This window comes from Pinus tabuliformis, chromosome 2_1, assembly GCF_031772625.1.
Source record: "Pinus tabuliformis cultivar Carrire ecotype Pingquan chromosome 2_1, CPIR1, whole genome shotgun sequence".
NCBI classification, from domain to species: Eukaryota; Viridiplantae; Streptophyta; class Pinopsida; order Pinales; family Pinaceae; genus Pinus; species Pinus tabuliformis.
This window is the reverse complement of record NC_142299.1, coordinates 978,772,087-978,794,411: the sequence shown is the minus strand read 5'-3', so window position 1 is coordinate 978,794,411 and position 22,325 is coordinate 978,772,087. Positions and strand designations below refer to the sequence as shown.

General features: G+C 39.0%; 1 protein-coding gene across 2 annotated transcripts in view; it reads right to left on the bottom strand.

Moving 5' to 3' along the window:
• Positions 1 to 22,325, bottom strand: part of LOC149203911 (uncharacterized) — a 392,823-nt gene that overhangs the window by 191,427 nt on the left and 179,071 nt on the right. For both annotated transcript variants that reach the window (XM_089403607.1, XM_089403608.1), the window contains exons 12-14: positions 16,407 to 16,524; positions 16,163 to 16,222; positions 15,915 to 16,025 (exon numbers count right to left, since the gene is read on the bottom strand). In XM_089403607.1, the coding sequence (XP_089259733.1) occupies positions 15,915 to 16,025; positions 16,163 to 16,222; positions 16,407 to 16,524 (289 nt within the window). The remainder of the gene's footprint in view (positions 1 to 15,914; positions 16,026 to 16,162; positions 16,223 to 16,406; positions 16,525 to 22,325) is intronic.

The following is a 22,325-nucleotide window of genomic DNA, read 5'->3' as shown; positions in this document are numbered from 1 at the left end:
TTATTAATATCAGCTGAGCATCGTTGATACATTTCGGAAACAAAGCATCGGACCAAATTCTTGGTTCAAATCGAGGTCATACTCCGAATGCTCATATAAGTGCGGTAACAGTATTGCGTGGTTTGCTGCGTTGTGCGTGGAAATGGATCGAAATCGCCAGGCATCGAAAATCAACCACCGCAGGTAGCAATCACGCAATCGATAGTTCAGGTAAATTTCTTACATGCCTGCACTTTGTATCAATCATCGATTCAGCTGTAAGGAGATAGCAGTAAAGCCGTGACCCCTTTCTTGCCATCGGAGAACCTTCGAGATTCCATTTGTTCACCATCACTTGCAGAGAACCAAACAAATTCCAAGCCGTCGACAGGGTCATCCGCATCTTCAGAACGATTTTCGACCCTCAATCTCGCCTTCGAAACCCTGTCATGTAAATTCTTTTGGTCTGCCTGGTATCTATTTTCCTCTTGCCGCCGCAAATCTTTGATTTCCGATTTCCATTTCTGCGTGCTGATTTTCTTCTGGTCGGGATTTCCTTTTCAACGCAGTCAGAACAGGTAAATTGATTTCATTTTGGTGCACGTTTTGGGTTTATGTACATATTTGCGTAGGTAATGAAACCGATTTTTTTTTTTGTGGTCATAGTATTGTGTGGTTACGTTTAGGATAGTGTTAGTTCTTAGTTAGATTTAGTTTTCGTGTTTTATTTTTCTTTAGATTCTAATTACCTTTTTTAATAGTTTCATATAAACTCATTAAAAAAAAAATGTCGTATATGCCCTTTTTAGGATTTAAATTTTTTGGTTTTATAAGATTTATGTTTTAGATTTTTTAAATTAGATTTTATTTGGTTTAGTTTAGAGTTCTTTAATTTTTAATGTATTAGCGTTAGTTTTAGTTGTAGTTAGATTTTAAATTTGATTTTGTTTTAATGAAATAAATAAATAAAAAAACAAAAATTTGTATAGTTTTATTTTTAGATTTAATTTTATGTTCTAGATTTAATATTAGTTTAGTTTTAAAATTTTAAATTTTTTAATTTCCATAACATTGAAAAATAAAAATTGAAAAAAGATTTAAAAAATTTTGAAAAAAAAATAAAATTTTGTGGAAAATCATTTTGCCAGTTTCAGTTGCTATCGCGATATATCTTTTATGCTGAGATCTGAAATTTTCAAGTCGAAACACGAAATCCAATGTCTGGTTAATAATTCATGATGCTCATGGTGGTTTAAGGCATTTATCTCTTCAAAGCTTTCAGTTGCCGGATATCGTTTTGGTCACATGATTTAGCTGATGATAGATGGTTGCTGTTCATGGTCCATGTTTCTTTATCATCTAAAAAGTAATCATTTAAAAATTGACTCCACAAGGCACTGGTCTATTAAATCTCTAAATCCATCTAGTGCTTATCATATCGTGTATCGTGTCTCCCACCCAACTGTTTGGCAGTTGGTCTTCACTATCTCGCAGGGTCTACCCCCCTTAGCCGCGGGAGACGGGCTTAAACGGAGGGATCGGGGATCAGAGTGACAGCCCCCGGTCCGAGCGTTGTCGTGCCAATCTGCGCGACAACACACCCAACAGAGAATAATCTCGACAGTAGTACCTCTCTTTCGGAGACAAATATTCCAGCTGAAACCCCGGATAAACACTCTGACAGCTCCCAACTCCAATCTGCCCCACGAAAACCCCAGCGTCAACCTCTAGGGACTGCGTCAGTCTCTCTAGCCCAGCGTCAACCCAATAACCCCTGCGTCAACCTCTGGAGGCACTGCGTCAGCCTCTAAAGCCTCTGCGTCACCCACGCTGACTCTCTGAGGCACTATGCAGCTCCTGGCTGCCTCTGCGTGGGCCCTAGCTGGCTCTGCGTGGCTTCTAGCGGGCTCCGCATCCCTCTCTCCCAGCTTCTGCGTTGATTCTCCCGGTACTCTCTCTGCCTCTTTGCTTCTGTATTCATTGCCCCTCAACTGCAACTCTGATCACTCCTTCGATTTCCTCAGCAAACCCTGCCCCAGAAAATTGAATTCTTGATCAATTCGGTGTGTTTTCCAAGTGACCCTCAAGCCTCCTCTTATAATTTTCTCATTGACAATTCAACGGCCGAGATTAAGTCCCTAATCAACGGCTAAGATTAACTCTGCCTTGATCCATGACTTTTAGACCCTTCTAACACAGTTTTATATTAATTCACATTAATATTTTATTTTCCCTAAGTTTAGACTTAGGGACTCCATTAAAAATACTAATTATTTTAATATCTCCCAAACTGTTTAGAATCTACCCAAACCATTTCTGGGTATTGGAGATCTCATGCACTTTAGCCTCCCCACCAATTTTCGTGGCTAGAGCACATCCAATGCTACCCCAAATCAACAATGTCGGACCTGATTTGGGAAATGCCTCTGAGTTTCATAAACTCATAATAGCATTGATGTTCTTGGTGAACTCCCATCTGGATATATGTTTTGCAGTTAGCATGTTGAACTCATATATGGTTGAGTCTCACTAGATCCAAGAATCATTTGAGATATCTTCAGGGCACAATCTCTCATGGATTGAGATACACTACCAGAAATGTGAAGGTGCACGATTATTCTGACGCTGACTAGGCAGGCAATGTGGAGGATCACAAGAGCACTTCTGGGTGTTGGTTCTCTTTGTGTTCTGCTTCGATATTCTAGATTATCAGGAAGCAGAAGTCAGTTACTTTGAGCACCGATGAGGTCGGATACATAGCTACGAGTATGACCTCTTGTGAAGCTTCCTGGTTGTGGAATCTCTTTTGTGAGTTGTTTGGACACGTGCTAGATACCATCGTGATCTTCTGTGACAACTAGAGGGGGATTCGATTGTTGAGGAATCCTGTGTTCTATGATCGCTCCAAGCATATAGGCATCAAGTACCATTTTATCTGGGACATGGTACAACGGGGACCAAGAAGGCTCCATCACTCTGGGACTGATGTGTAGGTCGCCGATATTTAGATGAAGCCCCTGGAAAGGTCAAATTCTTGACTTTCCGAGAATGACTAGGAATCGTGGAGAGACCCTCTCCTGAGGGTCCTGTATGATATGGACATTGAGCTCTGGGAGCTCCGGGGAGCTTGGGGGTACTTCTTGGAGCGATGAGCAACCATAGGGTGAGTGGTTCAGCCTTCCCCTAGTGATCTACTATGTAGGCAAGATGAGTGGTTCATCCTTCTCCTGACGAGATACAATCATAAGGTGAGTGGTTCAGCCTTCCCCTAGTGATTTGTTGTGTATAGGGTGAGTGGTTCAGCCTTCCCCTGGGATACCCCTGGAGACATGTAGGTAGGATGAGTGGTTCATCCTTCTCCTGCTGAGACATCCTACCCATGCAGTCTGGGACTCATGGTAAGTACCTCTCATCTGGCCAATGAGTAGGGAAATGAGGATAGGGACCATAGTAGTACCGATGGACGCATCATGTAACTACCGTACTCCCTATGCTAGGATGATATTGATCTGGGATCAATTGGAACTGACTTCAGGTCAGGAAGAGTGGTATGATACACTCTATTTGGAACTAATTTCGGATCAGTAAGAGAGTTATGACACACTCTCTTTATTGTAACTAACTTCGGGTCAGTAAGAGTGGCATGAGACACTCTCTTTTATATGGGACTGACTTCGGGACAGTAGAGGATGGTATGACACATTCTCGATCACTTCTTCTTCTTCATAGTTCAGCAGAGCAGCGCAGAGCAGTTCAGGGCACTGATGGTAGAGATAGTACAGACTGTCAGATGGAGTTCTCCCTATTTGAGAGGGAGTGTTAAAATTAAAAACTAGGGCCAAATTCCATGTGGGTCTTCTTATTTATGGCCGCTGATATTTTTCTTGGATTCCTCTCGTCGAGAGGTGTAGGATTGATTTATAGGTCATCCGATTTCAACATGTATTCATGTAGATATGAATTTATTTGTGTTCTGTGACAATTCATCAACGTCGGCCAACAACCAAATTACCCCCACTTGTCCTCCACGTTTTATTATAAATAGAGGTGACCTTCAAGTCATTTTCACACACACTCACATTCTTGTTATCTCTCTCTTCATTCTGTTTTGGGTATTGATGAAGGAGAGATCAAGAGGGAGTGCCTTAGGCTCTATGCTGCCCTAATGAAGAAGCCCTAACATAGTCAATAAAGAAACCTTAACGAGGTCTTGGAGGAGTCTTACAAGCAGCCATGAAAGAGTCTAATACACTGGCCTAATGATGCCTACACAGTCATGAAGGCTAGATCCTATCGCTCTCATGGAGAGACCTGAATGTTGTCATGAAGGACAACCCTTAACTCGGTCATGGAGGAGTCTAAGAAAGGCTCCTAAGCTATCCTAAAGAAGGCCTTCTACACAGCAAGGAGAAGCCTTAAGGAAGCCTCTATACGCTGCCAATGGATGCCCCAAGAGAACCCTAGTTGTAGTTCACACAACTAACCCTAGCCACAGAGGAAGAAGATACCTAGTTGCTGTAAAAGGGAGCTTTTATAAGTAGCAAGAGGAGACCTGTCTACGCAGCAAGGAGATATCTGTGGGACCCTCCATCCGCTGTCAAGGGAAGCTCTAAAATAGCCCTTGCCATGGGTTTGAAAGTCACCTAATCTATACGCTGTCTAGTCACAATCGAAGAGGTTTATATGCAGCAAGAAAAGGCACTCACATGCAACAAAGGGCATGTAAGAACCTTAATCTCAAGCTAATTTCAAAATAGCAGAACATAAGATTTTAAATACAGAATTTAAAATAAATTAATCTAATGAATACCAACCTTTCTTCTTTGCTGAAAATTTGTCTACTCTACAGCAATTCTTGTCCGGCTGTCTGCTTTGCTGAAAATCTGTCTGCTCTACTGCAATTCTTGTCCCGCTAAACGGCCAAAAACCAACCTGTTGAACTGAGTACAACCGGGGTACACAATTTCAAAATGCTTTTCAGTCGAAGCAATCTAATTCCCCCTGCCCAAAAACCTCAATATAATCAAGACTCAAGTTCCCTTCATAGTTGTACTACAGTGTCCAAAAATTGTTTTCAACTCTGCTGCCTTTCCTCCCCAAAATGGTTTTTCCCTTCTCCTTTTATTTCCTCATCCACCGCCTTCTTCTCACCTCCGTGTCAATATTTTGGTTACATGTCACTGTTACATGTCGCTCGCTTTGGTTAGGGTAGTCTGTTGTGAAGACTTTTGGCTGGTCGATATAATGTAGCTGAGTCTATTAGACTTGCAATGTTTCTGTTCTGGGTTGTTGTTGTAGGTTTGTTTACAGTTAGGGTTTCTAAAACCCGTCCACTATTACAATCTCATTCGATTTGTACAATGTTATTTGTATATATTATATTGCGACCTTATATAATATGAAGATTTTATTAAAATAAATTCCAAATATATATATATATATATATATATATATTTGGAATTTATTTTAATAAAATCTTCATATTATATAAGGTCGCAATATAATATATACAAATATGCCCCTTGTAGGCTCCTTCCTTGACTTGATATGTTAAATTGAGCAGGTTTGATTGTTTGGAGGACTTCTATAATATATATAGTAAGGTCTATTAAATATAAAGTCTCAATAATTATTATAAAATCAGATATATTACATTAATTATCATTTATTAATTTTATAAAGTTATGGTACAAAACCTAAAACGTTAGTTCTCCTCCAGGCATCTATCTTATTATTTCACTATGAACATATTCTTGAGACCTTTCCAAACAGTGTGGGGAAAGACTAATTTCAACAATAATATTATAAACTCGCAAATTACTTCAGCTGTAATGGGTTCGACCCTAACCCCGAAATGCTAATCTTTCATATGAGGACATGTAATGGTTTTAATATTCTTACACATTACATATTTATAATATATTTTCACGGCTGCATTTGATGTAATAAGAGAATTTCCAATTAAATTCGTGGAGTATATGATTTATAACCTATGCTAATTATGTCATAGGAATTTACGAGAGCCATCGACTAGGTGTTTTTAATTTTAGCATAGGTTAATAAATTTTAAAAGCCTTTAGACACAGATTTGCTTCATTCCAGATTATAATTTCATTCCGGCTACGATTATAAAATTAATATAATTTTAGTGATGAGTGATAGACCTATCATTTGTATATATATATATATATATATAATATTATATATAATGCGTAAATAAACAGTGGTCCCTACCGAATTCTATAATGCATCGATCATATAACTGGAACTATGGCTATGTTACTTTATATACTTGATCATTTATTATTTGCGGAAAACTTATATAATGATAGGTTATTGGTTGATACGTTCTCTGCCTCTACCGAGAAGCTATCATTATATTACTTATAGGCTTATATAACCCTTTATATATGTTAAAGATTAAAGGTATCTCCTGATGATTTGGGCACTAACCTAACATACGTAACGCGTTCGAAACAAGGGGGAGAATACCCAAAAAAAAAAACTTGAAAATCTGAACCCAATGATTCTTACATTAAACCTTTATATATGTTAAAGAAAAGCAATATTTAATAAATATATTTATATTTGTTTCGTCTAAGCGGTGGCGTTGAGGTGGAGTTTTGAGCTATATTGCGGTAGGTCCACAGTTCGAACTTCCGAGAGGCCCTACAGACTTATAAACGAATTTTTCTAACTTGAAATGAATAATTTCCACATTCATAGTGTGACGGTAGTCATTTGGTTATGCGGTGGTGCAAGTTTTTAATTCCATTGCGTCGTTTCCAGAACTTTGAATTAATAGAATGTATTATCATAACTATATTTTCAAAATATAAATTTAAATTTAAAATTTAAAATTAAGCAAATAATAATATATCGATACATTTAACTGTGCATAAAATAATTTATGATGTGGTGGAGCGTCTGTCTTATAACTAAGAAGTTATATGTTTGAATTCCGCTGGTGGTTGACATACGTCAAACAATATCATATGACACCAAGTTCCACTCACGAATTGGGTTCTCACGCGTCAAACTATTGAGAAAGGGTGAGTAAGGACCATGGCATTCTTAGCGCATGGAGGTCTATAACTTTGTGGCTGATATATATTGTGTAGCTACAGACCGTTCTCTCTGCTCAGTCCATTTTTCTGCTAGCAGAGGTCAAGGTATCGAATCACGCTGCTTATACATTTGCGGCTTGATACATCGAGTTCGAATTTGATAGTGGAACAGCTATGGATGAGTAAAGAGGCATGGGAAAGACAGAATAATGAAGACAGCTAATGCAAATTTCCTTGAATAGAAAGTATGAATTTATAAAAATTTCACAGCATTTATTTATATATGTATATATATTTTATTGACTATCTGCAATTTCGACTTGTAACTTATTGCCATTGACACCAGGTATGGCAGCCGTGGGCATAAACCAGTTCAACAAGGGTTTAAACAAATTTACCCAAAAGAAAGGAATTAAGACAAGTGCGTAAGGGTTTACTACTTCGGCTAGTGCTCAATTGTACAAACGTACACACTCTGGTCACTTCCCATAATGACCGTAAAGCAGGTGCAAATATATCGTTGCAGATGTAAATCATCGTGCCAAAGTTGGCTTGTTCTCTGAGGAAATCATCTTTAAAATCCTCATCAATGTATTATATTTTTTCTTTTTTAAACAGTTGCATACAGAAGACTTGATATAATACTATGGCTTATTCGATATAATACTGTGGCTTATTCATTAGTGACTCTCTTATTTTCTGAGCTTGGATGTACCTTTGCTTCAGCCAGTGTAAGACCTTTCTATTTGTCTGTTCATCACTCAAAAGTTCAGTAATTTTTTTTTTTTTGAATTCAACTGTAACCTTATCTTAACAGATTTAAATCTGTAAATCTTAACAGACTTAACAGACAATTTAAACTAGGCTCTAATACCAGAATGTAAGAACCTTAATCTCAAGCTAATTTCAAAATAGCAGAACATGAGATTTTAAATACAGAATTTAAAATAAATTAATCTAATGAATACCAACCTTTCTGCTTTGCTGAAAATCTATCTACTCTGCTGCAATTCTTGTCCGGCTGTCTGCTTTGCTGAAAATCTGTCTGCTCTGCTGCAATTCTTGTCCGGTTGTGTTACCAAAATGGCCAAAAACCACCCTGCCGAACTGAGTACAACTTGGGTACACAATTTCAGAATGCTTTCCAGTCGAAGCAATCTGATTCCCCCGTGCCCAAAAGCTTCAATATAATCAAGACTCAAGTTCTCTTCATCGCTGTACTACAATCTCCAAAAATTGTTCTCAACTCTGCTGCCTTTCCTCCCCAAAATGGTTTTTCCCTTCTCCTTTTATTTCCTCATCCACCGCCTTCTTCTCATCTCCGTGTCAATATTTTGGTTACGTGTAACTATTATGAAATCAAATCTCATTTGATTTCATTGAATTTTATTTGAATGCGTAGTTTGATTTAATAAGGTATATTTATTTTTTAATGAATTAATTAAATTTATAATTTTAATTAATTTATATTATTATTTTATTAATTTTAAATTGTAAATTTTAATTTGTACTTTAAAATTAATATTTTCTGCTGGTTTTAAGGACTTATCATATATATGATACTCTGGTGAGGTATTAATTTATTACCTTAATTTATATCTCCTCCTGTAGTAACTAGTTTACATATAGTGCGATACATGCGGGTCCATGCATACGTAGCTATCGTATGGAGGTCTCGTATGTATGCTAATACTCGTATTTTATTTATAGGCAGGTCATTAAAGGGGAGGCTTCTATACATAGCAATTGAGGGTGCCTTAAGACGCTGTAAGAAAAGTCAACTAAAAGCAATCATATCACAGCTAGGAGGATATGTCCTAATGCCACATCGTTGTAGATGATAGCGTGGCTCATTTGAGATATGTTCTGAGCATGTTGACGTTGTTCTTGAGGGGCAGAACTACAATGAAGACATACCTTAACCAGTCATCATGTTATGCATCAAGTGACTATCCTAAAAGTGTCGTGACTGTGCAGTAATAAGGCTGATCTCAAGTCTAGTGCAGCCTAAGAGAGAAGGTCAAACAAGTATGTTGGAAGACATTGTTGTGCAAGGGTAAAGATAGTTGGGTACTATGTGTAGACCTTACTTGCTGCTGGGCTAGGCCGCAGGCCATAGCCAGCAACATATATTGTGTTAAGGGTTGCACAAGTCAGTCTTGAAAGTATGGCAGTGCTGGAACCTCAACTTGGATCATGACTGTATCAAGGATGAGGACTGAAGTTTGATGCACCATCTCATGTAGCAGTGTTTGCTAGTACTGCAGGAGGAGGACATCATTCTGTTAGATGCAACATGATGGATGCAGCATGTTTGGATGCAGCATGGTTGGATGCAGCATGGTGTTGGATGCAGCATGGTGATGGAATCACCTTGGAGAATCAGCTGAAGAAGTATGCCTTCACCTGAGTTCGGATCTGCAGTCCTTGTCATCAAATCTGCAACCTCATTGTGTCATCTTCATGGTGAAGATCTCTGATGTCTGATCTTGTCAAGTCAAAGTGTTGACTTCTGATGTATATGTACTATCTCTCTCTGCTGAACTATTGAAGAATATAAGAAGAATTGATCAAGGGTTTCCCCACATTGGGGTTTGTCCCTAGCTGGTGCCACATCTTGTGTCCTCTTGTCTTGGCTTGTTTTCTGCAATTTATGTTTATGTTCTATCTGCACTTTACTATCATGCTGATGTGATTGCTAATCTGAATATTGTCATTGGGCTAATATGAAAAATTGAAGTAAATTGCGCTAAGCATAGAACATACCTAAAATTAACATTAACCAAGCCTCAACTTGCTTCCCCCTAGTTTCTCTCTCACAACCTACTCTAGAAACTAGCTTCAAAACAGTTAAAACAAAGGACACACTTAGAATAGGCATACGATCTAAAATTAACCAAGATTTTTTATTTCACCATATTGTAGCATTTGCATCTTATTTAGGAAAGTGAAGCATTCCTCAGCAACAATTTTTCATCCGGTGACTTGGTAAACAATCTAGAGCAAGTAATTGACTCCATTTAAGGCACTGGTCTTTCACAATAGTTTAATGTTGAAGTTTCTAAGTTTACTTAATTTAGAAACCCTTCATGCACTTTTCCTGATTTATTCCTACCTACTTGTTAATTTTTCTTTAACAAGTTATTTACAAAGTAACTACTAAAAATAAACAACAGTGCATGCTCAACATATTACAGATCAACAACTAAAAGAAACAAGAACAAACACACCACATGACACCATTATGTTTGGACCAATGTCCCCAGAAAAACCGAATGTGGGAAAATTGATGCAGCTATCTGAGGGTTTTCTTATTAAGCAATATCAGAGTACAATCTGGGTGCCGTAACTGGCCTACCCAACAGAGAATTTCCTTAGCAGCTATACCTCACAGTTTAGAGAAATCTCCTGGATGAAACCTCGAAAAACCCTTCCGGTAGCTCCTCAGCACAAACTGCTCCTGCAACCCCAGCGTCTGCCCAATCTAGACTATGTCAACCCCGCTCTGTCTCACGTTGGCCCTGTGTCAGTCTTTCTTGGCCTGTGTCAGCCCCAGGAGGCCCTGTGTCAGCTCTGGGAGCCTTTGCGTCAGCTACGCTGGCCCCTCTGGTGCTCTGTGCAGCACTTGGCTGCCTCTGTGTGGCCCTACATGAGCCCTTGCAGGTTCTACGTCACCGTCTTTGGTTGTTGCACTACTCTCCCGACACAATCTCTGCCTTCTTTGTTCCTCTATACTCAATGCCCCTCTGCTGCTCTCCTGATTACTGATTCTGTCTCTCTTAGCAAACCCCGCTCTAGAGAATAAAATGACTGATCATCTGGTGTAATCTCCAAGTGACCCTCAAGCCTCCTCTTATACTTTTCCTGTTGACAATTCAACGGCCGAGATTAAGTCCCCAATCAACGGCTAAGGTTAGATCTGGCTTGATCCGTGTCTTTTGAACCACTCTAACACAGATTCATATTAATACTCATTAATATTTTATTTTCCCTAAGTTTAAACTTAGGGACTCCATTAAAAATATTAATTATTTTAATATCTCCTGATCTGTTTAGAATCTGCCCAAACCCTTTCTGGGTATTGGAGATCCCATGTGCACCAACCTCTCCACCAAATTTCGTGGCTAGAACACATCCGATGCTACCCCAAATCAACATTTAATATAATATTTAACTTTTTAAATATTGATTTGGGGTAGCATCGGATGTGTTCTAGCCATGAAAATTGGTGGAGAGGCTAAAGCACATGAGATATCCAAGACCCAAAAATGGTTTGGACATATTGTATCCGGTTTGGGAGATATTAAAATAATTAATATTTTTAATGGATTTCCTAAGTCTAAACTTAGGAAAAATAAAATATTAATGGGTATTAATATAAAACTGGGTTAGAAGGTTCCAAAAGTTATGGATCAAGCCAAATATAATCTTAGTCGTTGATTAGATTTAATCTCGGTCATTGAAGGACCAACGAAAAAAGTATAAGAAGAGGCTTGAGGGTCAGTTGGAGAATACACCAGAGTGATCAGTCATTCATTTTGCTAGAGCGAGGTTGCTACGCAAAAGTGAATCAGCGATCAGCAACGAGGGCCAGTGAGTACTGGACAGAGAGGCAAAGACAGTACTGAGAGACCAGCGCAAAAGCAGGGAGAGCGAGAGTAGCAACCAGTTCAGGGCACGCAAAGCCTAGCAGAGACAGTGCAGAGGCCAGAGGGACTGCGTCATCCAGCAGAAGGCAAAGGGAGTGACGCAGAGGGTCCCAGAGGCTGCGCAGTGCCTCAGAGGGCTGACGCAAAGGGTCCTGGGGTTGATGCAAGTCAGCAAGAGGCTGACGCAGAGGCCAGAAGGGCCAGCGCTGAGCTTCAGAGTCGCTGGAGAGAGTTTCGTGGGACAGGTTTTCTAAATACTTGTTTCCTAATATAGAGGTATTGTTGCCTTGTATTTTTCTCTGTCGGGTGAGCCAGTTAGGCACTCAATTGTACTCAAGGAAATACTACATAATAATAAACCCTCATAATAGTTGCACCGGTTTTCCCGCATTGGGTTTTTCCAGGGACATTTGTCCAAAATTAACGGTGTCACTTGTGTGCTTGTTTTCTTTCAACTGATCATCTGTAGGTGTTATAATTGTATTGTGTTTATTTCGGTATTCTAATGTTTTAAATAACTTGTTCTTAATTTACAAGTATAAGAAATAAACTAGTAGAATACAGATTAATTTTCTGACGGATAGACATAGAAATTCAACATGGTATCAGAGCGTGGTTGCAAACCACAAGAGAGCTGAAGGCATCAACTAAGCAGAGCATTTGCAGCAAAATCAGCTATCACAAGTGACAGTAGCTGATCCTTGCAGAAGCAACAGAGAAAGGGTTGACGCAGAGGGACTGCATCATCAATCCGGGCCAGAGAGAGGCCAGCGCAGAGGCTGAGAAGGGCAGAGAGAGGGTCACGCACAGCCACACAGAGACCAGAAGGGTTGACGCAATGGCTGAGGGAGCTATTTTTGTTGTAGTCGGGATTGCGTAGAGCCTAGAGGCTCAGTCCTTCAGTTATTGGGGCGAAGGAAGTTATGGGCAGTTTGCAGGAGCGAAGCTGGTGGGGTACTGTGGTCAGAACAATACGTAACAAGGCAAGACCAAGGTAGAGGGAGTTGCTGCCAAGGCGGATTTCTAGCCAAGGAATCTGGATCAGTGCTGCATTTGCACAGACGATCGGAGAGGGGCAACTTGACGGTTGGCAGAAGGATTTCCAGGAGGGAAATCGGGACTCAGAGGAAGGCCAGAAGAGAACTTCCAGGCAGGAAGTATAGAGACTCGGAGGATTCTACAGATAAGAGCAGAGAGATGGTTGTGAATGGGCTGAGAGATCAGGACAGGCTGGACGGAGCGTCCAACTTTGTGGTCTGGAAGGCCAGGATCTTGTCCATTCTAGATAGACATCGTATCAAGGGCTTCGCCTTGAGAGTAATGGCTATTCCAGTTGACCCGGTAGCTAATGAAAGGTACGAAGAGGCAATGGCTAAGGCAAAGTGTATCATCCTTGATGGGGTCAAGGATCATGTGGTCCAACATATTGCCAAGAAGGAAACGGAAAAGGAGATGTGGGACACTTTGAAGACATTGTACCAGCATACTTCCATCAAGAGGAAGATGCTCCTAGAGAATCAACTAAGGTCATACCAGATGCAGAAGGGAGAGCAGATAGACCTTTTCCTCTGTCGTTTGAAGGAGATCCGTGACCAACTGACTTCCATAGGGGCCACGCTGGATCACGGGTTGATGGTGAGGACCGCACTTAACGCAGTCTCTGAGGGGTGGGAGACATTTGTCCAAAGCATATTAGGCAAGGCAAGTCTTCCAGATTGGGAAGAACTGTGGGCGGCTCTTCATCAAGAAGAGATCAGACGACTGACCAAGACGAGAAGTAGCAGCAAAGGGGTCAAGATCAAGAAGGAAGAGGAAGAGAATGCGGCTTTGACATCTGCGAGAAAGCAGAAGAAGAGGAAGAAGAAGGAACACTCCAAGGTCAAGTGCTTCCACTCTGGGGAACTGGGTCAGTATGCGAACCAGTGTCCGAGGAAGAAGACCAAGGGAGAGGCTTCTGACTCTAAGGCAGTGGCAGCGAAGGCAGAGAAAGAAGTCGAGGAGGATGAGGATTGTGCCATGAGTGCTCATGTGCCCCTCGAGAAGAAGTGGGGAGACATTGAGTTGTAGTCAGGAGGACTATAGGCGATGAGGGGCAGAATCCTTGAAGTACCCAACCTCTTGGTTTATACCTTGCTACAGGAGCCCCGAAGTGAGAGTAGCAGGACTAGCGGATGTGAGTAGAGACAAATGCGGATGAAGTAGCAGAGAGTGCTACAGTGCAAGAGTCCCCAGGCAACGCGAGGCTAGCAGGGTGCAACAGTGCGAGAGGCACGGGAGTGTTGCACCAGTGCAGGATGGCACAGAGAGGTGTGCAACGGTATGAGATGCAGGGAGTTGTTGTAGCAGCACAGAGGTCAGTAGAGGGAGCACTAGTCAGCGACAGAGGGAGCTTCAGCAGCGAGAGTGTTTCTAACCTGACAGGGATGTCAGAAGATGCGTGGATCAGTTACTTACTTCTCAGTAATTGAGTTGCAGTGTAGTAGCACGATGCAGCATGATGAGAGGGGGATGCAGCACTGGGAGTATGGACCAGCAACAACACGGATGCAGAGGGAGCTGCCATACGGATGCAGTAGTGGCAGTGGCAGGGCTATGGGCAGCAGTACAAGATGCAGCAGTGTAGAGGATGTTGAGCGGGGAGGCCTAGCATCAACACAGGGACCGGTGCCGGATAATTAGGGTGATGCTCAGTGTGGAGTATTACGAGAGCACAGTCCTCGCTAACAGTGAGTGTTGATTTGGGGTAGCATCGGATGTGCTCTAGCCATGAAAATTGGTGGAGAGGTTAAAGCACATGATATCTCCAAGACCCAGAAATGGTTTGGACAGATTGTACACGGTTTGAGAGATATTAAAATAATTAATATTTTTAATGGAGTTCCTATGTCTAAACTTAGGACAAATAAAATATTAATGGGTATTAATATAAAACCAGGTTAAAAGGTTCCAAAAGTCATGGATCAAGCCAAATCTAATCTTAGTCGTTGATTAGAGATTTAATCTCGGTCGTTGAAGGACCAACGAGAAAAGTATAAGAAAAGGCTTGAGGGTCAGTTGGAGAATACACCAGAGTGATCAGTCATTCATTTTGCTAGAGCGGGGTTGCTAAGAAAAAGTGAATCAGTGATCAACAGCGAGGGCCAATGAGTATTCGACAGAGAGGCAGAGACAGTACTGAGAGACCAGCATAGAAGCAGGGAGAGCGAGAGCAGCAACCAGTTCAGGCCACGCAGAGCCCAGCAGAGACAATGCAGAAGCCAAAGGGACTGTGTCATCCACGCAGAAGGCAGAGGGAGTGATGCAGAGGGTCCCAGAGGCTGCGCAGTGCCTCAAAGGGATGGCGCAAAGGGTCCTGGGGCTGACTCAGGTCAGTAGGAGGATGACGCAGAGGCCAGAAGGGCCAATGCTGAGCTTCAGAGTCGTTGGAGAGGGTTTCGTGGGACAGGTTTTCTAAATACCCGTTTCTGAATATAGAGGTATTGTTGCCGTGTATTTTTCTCTGTTGGGTGAGACAGTTAGGCACCCAGTTGTACTCAAGGAAATACTGCATAATAATAAACCCTCAAAATAGCTACACCAATTTTCTTGCATTGGGTTTTTCCGGGGACATTTGTCCAAAAATAACGGTGTCACTTGTGTGCTTGTTTTCTTTCAGCTGATGATCTGTAGATGTTGTGACTGTATTGCGTTTATTTCAGTATTTACATGTTTTAAATAACTTGTTCAAAATTTACAAGTAGAAGAAATAAACCAGCAGAATACAGATTAATTTTCTAATGGATAGACTTGAAAAATTCAACACTAAATTCAAATCAAATTGCTAGGCCATTCATTTGTGTCTCCCTGACTTTTTCGTTTCCAACAAGTCCCTTATCTTCACATTTCAGAGGGACTACCCCCCATAGTTTTTTGTAGGGAGACAACTAGAATGGAGAGGGTGGGGATCAAAGTGACAGCCCCCGCCCTAAGCGTTGTCGCATCTTGCCTATACAGTTTGGGTGACAACAGACCCATTATAAAATAGACTACAATAAACTTCATCAAACTCTTAGAATTGAACTCAACACTTCATAATCAACATTAAATCAATTTTGAAAACATTAACTTTCAAGCTATGACATTATGCAAATTATCTACTAATGCCAACATAATGAAGAGTATTAGAAAAGCTTAATGTACAACAACTAAAATTTTCTTTTAAAGAAACTAAGAATCTTACCCGAAAAACAATTCCCAATTTCTCCAGTTTCTGTATTGTATCAACCACATCAAAATGACACTTCTCACCAAACTCCGACTCTAGGAGTTCCTCACACCAACAATTAAGATCCTATTGACAGGACAAAACAGTAATGTAACCTAGTTGGAATTTTTTTTTTCTGAATACAATAATGGTAACAAGGATATGTAGTGATTGTCTAAAAATGGTATCAAACAAAGCCTTAAAGACGTGAGGTTAACTCCTACCTCTATCGAAGTCTTTCCTTGTATCATCAAAAGGAACAAAGATATGATCACTTCTTTCACCTGTGCGTGCCATAATAAGTGGCCAAAAATAACAACAACCAATTCCAAAGAATATCAGTACAACCTTTCCAAATTACTATAGAAAATCACTCTCTTTAAAACTAAAATTGTCTGTCATGTATGTCAATATTGTACATTATATTAGTATTTTAAAATCATAATAACATGTCTTAATTTTACCTACTTCTTGGTCAATAACATCATGACAGAGATGGAGAAGAGTTCCATTGCCACTGTCAATCTGCTTATCATACATTAACTTTGTCATAAGGTTTTGGTAGTTCTCCTTACTTTGGTAGAACCTGTAGAATGCCACATCAGATACTCAAGTTATGAAATATCTAAATCATCTGAAGTGTTCCTTCTAACATATAAAGTCATTTGTCCTAAATATGGTGGCTAGGTTTAAATTTTGATGTCCCGTGTCATTAGGAATATCTTTCTAAGATAGATAACATTTATGATTGCCAAGGAATTAAGTTGATTTGCACAATTTTGAGGTGTCATTTTCGGGAATATGAATTATGTAATACTTATTAAAAAAAAATCCATAAAGCTATTCCCTAATGGATAGAAAAGAGGGAAAAAATATACAAACAAAGCCCTTCTTCTAACTAGATGAATTTCTATAATAGAGAACCAGATCACGAGAGCAGATCCATTCAGAAGAGATCTTTATATTTGTGAGTGCAGAATGCGACCTATATGACTAGAGGAAATCGTTCCAGTAATAACAATCAATAATATGTTATTAATACGTTATTAATACTTATGTCATAGTAAATGTTAGACATGTGACCAATGCAATGTTCAGTGTTGTGGTTAGGTGGTTAAACTACGCTAACCACCCAGGAGTAAATTATAACTGTGTAAAGTGATACACAATGAGTTTAAGAGAGAAATGTATAGTTGCAACACGGCTAATAAAATATTTCTTTGATTTGTTCTTTTCCAAGATTATGCATACATAAATCAAGCACTGCTGAACAATTATGAGGTCTCTCATAGATTAACATGTATTAAGTAGGAGCTCCTTAAAGAAAAACCACATTTTCTGATATCAAGTTGAGAACCAAAGAAAAGGAATACTGCTTAGATGATCTTATCCAACTAGAAGCTTGCAGAATCCAATTGATTTATCATGCTCCTCTTCTTTTCATGCTCTTCTACCTAAGATATGCTGCTTGGCATATATATTCCTAGCTGGAAAATCTAGGATAGAATCAAACAAAAATTAAACTAAAAAGTATGGGTAAGGCTAAAGCAACACCACAACGAATTTCTGAGCAGATTGCATTAATAATAACAAGGATAGCCTATATAGAGAGGTAATACACTATTCTTTCTGTACTTTTCAACCTAAGATATGCTTCTTAGGATATATATTCCTAGCTGGCAAATGTGAGGATAGCATGAAAAGGACAATTGAACTTGATAGCATAAGGTAGACAAGGCTAAAGAAATACCATAATGATGGTATGAGGCGTTTGCATTAAAAATAGTGAGGATGGAATAAGCAAAGACATAATGCATTGTGGATGCTTAGTTAGTAAGGTACTACGAGTGTTAGCGGCCAGCAGAAAAGGAAAACTACATGTATCTATCTTGCACGAAACTTCTAAGAACCTGGCGTTTTGGGCAGTACCTGTACCCGAAACTCGACCATAATGTAATCATCTATGAGAGTTAATATAGACTTGGTTTTCCTTCTAAATTGTCATCTATGGGTCTTATTCCCTTTTTACTTGCAAGATAATGTGTTATTCACTTATTTATAACTTTATATATATATATATATATATATGATGTTTCAGTGGGCGTTTCGGCTAGCGTTTCCATTTTTGGAAGGTGGCATTTATAAATGTACCCATTTTGGAAACTCCAAAACATTTCGGCGTTTCATGCAACTTAGAAATGTATCTAAAACTAATATATCGAGGAACAAGTAGTGATGTAGCCTGGAGTGAACCTCTAATTTTGGAGAATAAGTAATGTGTTTATGTCGCGCTCATAAATAATAATTAGAGACATCAATGGGAGGACAGGATACCTACCAATGGCAAGCTACAAAGAAAACGGTCATCCACATTGGCTGGATGAAAACTCAACGCAGAGAAAGGAAATTATCACTTTAGAGAGGATATTATACAGATTTAGAATGCTCGATGGAAGGACTTAGGAGAAGCCACATGGTTCACTCATAATGGGAAAAGTGTGGGAGACTATGTTATATTTTCAACCAATAATATAGATCAAATGTTGAACTTCTTACTGTACAAATGTCAAGTAGAAATGACTTCAGAACAGAGCCCTTTTTAGTAAATGTATACAATGGTTGCAGAAAATAAGTACACTAGCAAAGTGAAAGGGAAAGCATAGGAATGGAATAGTGTTAATTTTTTCAAAAAGTACGACATATGTGAGTACATGAAGAAGTGACTCTTGTAGAAGAATCTAGGGCATGCATAATTACATTGATTCTTCGTTGCATGATAACAGTTTGTGAAGTATTTAAACAATTTATCTTAACTTGATGTTTACTTCATTATTAGCATGTGTATGTTAACTTCATCAAACTGCTATCAAAAACAAAAGAGACAAGAACACAAATGTTTTGGCTTTCTGCCAGGGCCAAAACCTCTCCCTCTTGGAGAGGAAAACCCATGCATAAATTCTTCTTATAGAGATTCCATTGACAAATACCAAGACCATGACCCTTGACACACTCTGCCTCTCCAAGACCAACATATCAATCCTCCTTTCTATTGCTGTTGAGATCACCCTCGTTGCTGCACCATTGAAGGCATCATTACAGCATCCCTGAGATCTTCATTGTTGCTTCTTCACCATATCAATGAGATCCATTGAGATCCTCATTGTGATCTCTATGCACTGAGATCTTCATTATGACAGTCATTACATTATGTCAACGAGGTCTTCATTGAAGTCTTCATCATGATGACTGTGCATTATATCTTCATCATCACTGAGACAGTGATTCTCATGATGCTGGGACTATATCATTCCTTCATTATCAGTTTGCTGGAGTTTTAGTACTGCTTCTCCTTATAGACTGTAATACTGCTCCTTATGCCGAGACAGTGGGATATAGATCTAGTCTCACTGTGGTGTATTCATGATCCTTCTATATCACTGTGATCATTACCAAGACTATATGTTGTCTACTACAGGAATACCATCCTTGAGACCAACGTGATCTCTGTGTCCTCATCCGAAGCTTGTATTGATCCTTCTATCTGAGATAGATATACCAAGAATGAGATAGTGACATGCCCAGACTCTGTTGCTCTCTCCATGCGAGGATACCACCTTCAGATCATAGGTATGTCAAGACTGCTATACGAGATCCATTAACACACTGTACCTTTGTCCTAGATCTTTGTTGCTCCATTTAGCCGAGATCACTTAGCTGTGCAGTTGAGATATGTCTAGGTAGATTTGTGTACTTAAAACAGAGATGTCGAGAATGTTTAATCCTCCAATCATTGCAGCGTCCATTATACAAGATTATTCTACTCCATTTATGCGAGGTTTTGACTGCATCTAAACCCTAAACGAGGTGTAGTCAAACCCTAACTGCGGCTTCTCTTCTCCATGCGAAATCTCAGAGGCATCTGAATTTTCTTCATCTAATTTTCGTTGACATTTCATGGGTATTGTTGACCACTGGAGTGGCACCTGATGATTATATGAAGACTCCATGCCCAAGGATGATCTATAGAACACTTGTACCATCAAATATCATTAGTAAATAGAGTTTTTTAACTCTACTTCTATCTTTTCATCATCTTTCTTGTACCCAAATTCCACACCCTACAGAGAATTGTAATAAGTGATACTAATAATGACGAGTTTTTGAGTCTGTAACAGGCCTAGGATGTTGGGACTCGATCATCAAACGAATACACCTTGGAGTGTTTTTTATCTTGTTAATTATCCCTTCTTTTTCAAAGGCGGATAAATTTCTGGGTTTTTTCACTCACGTTTTACCCCAAAGCAGGGTGACGGTTTGAAGGTTGAGTCGCTAACACATATTATTGTCTCGAATTGATGTATATTACCATACTAGGTCACACAAAAAATTTTGTGGAATTTGGTTACGTCTAGGTAGTTATTTTTTAATTTTTTAGATTTTCTGCACTATGGAAATTACTAATAAAATTGTATTTGTAATGTAATAAGTAATGTCTAGAGAAGTTGTATGGGGTATGAGTAATGAAATTTGCACCTCTCACCCTCAAATTTCTACTATGACACACATTGAGAGGTTAGAAATGTGTTTTGAATCTTGAAAACCCACTTTCCCTAAGTTTAGTGGAAAATCTAGCAATTAATTAAGCCAGAAATTAAATAAATGGAGAAAAATAAATATCCACACATGCTAAACATTGTCGAAATGAGGTGAAAAATTATGAGAGAGTTAAAGTGAAGTCCCAAGGTGGCGTGGACTCCTAAAATCAAGGAAAGGACATGTGCTCAAATAAAATCGAATTTCTGGCATTAAAGGAGAAAGTTAAAAAGTTAATGGAAATTTGAATTTGTGAAGTTAATGCACATTTGGGAGGATTTGGGAGAATATTTGGTGGATATTTTTGTGGGAAATTGTCCCCACATGGGTTACCAGCCATATACACTTGTCATTCTATCATAAAATTCGAATATGGCACATAAGAGAAGAAGAAAATGATGTCTACTTGCCAGAATTCGATTTTTACACTTGGCATTGAAGCTCCATTAAACAAATTTGAGTTTCTCGTTGGGATTGTCACCTCATGCCACTTGTCTAATCACTTCTACATTGGGATTGGCTCCAATACCATTTGTCATTGTCATTCTTCATTGGGATTTGCTCCCAACTCTCTATATAATAGAGCAATGGGCTCTCATATTGTATCATGTAATATGAACTATTGTGCTTGAGGAGACTCTGCAGGATTGTATTCACTGCTTGCAATACAATACCACAGTGTTTGGGGTAAAGCATAATGGTGTTCTTCTCCTTGCATGTGTGGTAAATTCTTGACTTGTTGTTATACTTTTATCTATTTCCTCATGTCATTATTTCTTTCATGCTTGCTTCAAGTTATATTAGTATGCAACTATCTCATATTAGCATAAGAATTAATTATTTGCTTTAGAAAAATAAATATTCTAGTGGATAATAGATGTACTTCTAGGAATTATTTTCACTGCACTTATTTAATTTCATGTCGATTTAATGATTTGTGGTGAAGTTTTGTAAATGAATCATTATTTGGTCAAACTTTTCAAGCACGAGGGGAAATTCTCGGAGGAATCAACCCATTCTTGAAAAATATTCAAGGAGAACCCGCATGTTTTGAATTCCAAAGTCTCATCTATATCTTATTTGTGTCTTGCAGAGATTCTTTCAAGTTTCTGAAATCTTTTATTTCTTGCATCAAAATATCAAACTTGTAAAAAAATTATTTTTTATGTATTGTACTTCATCTATCAATATCTGGCTATTTCAAAGAGTTAAGTCATGGCTAGTCAAAGAGGAGAGTTTGCTCATACTCTTTGGCCTAGCCTCTTGTAGATTATTTTTGTAACATACTTTGTTGTCATCTTGGTCTAACATTTGAATTATTTTTGTATCATTTTGAGCAAGATAGTTTCCATGCTTTGATTTGTAGACTTATTCATCTTGAAAGCATTTATAATATCTTGTGCTAACAATTTAGTGTTTCACTTTTCAGGGTTATTTTGGCTCTCCATTTGCAAACATTTTACTTCATTTTAAGCAAAATACAATTTCATTTCTTAAAGAGCAAATACTTGGAAGGCACTTGTTGTTTATGTATTTCATGCTTATCTTATGATGGTTATTGCGCATATCAATTTTTTGCTTATAAATCTTAAAGAGAATCTATTTAACTCTAACAATTCTCCTAGAAACTCACATCCTTTTTAAATTAACTTTTTATTAGGGACTACCCCCCTTAGCTAACCTAGGAGATAGCTCAAACGGAGAGAGTCGGGATAGTGTGACAGCCCCTTCTCTGAGTTCCCTGCCACCAACCACACCTTGTGGGGTTGAAAGCTTTTCTTATTGACTTGTAGG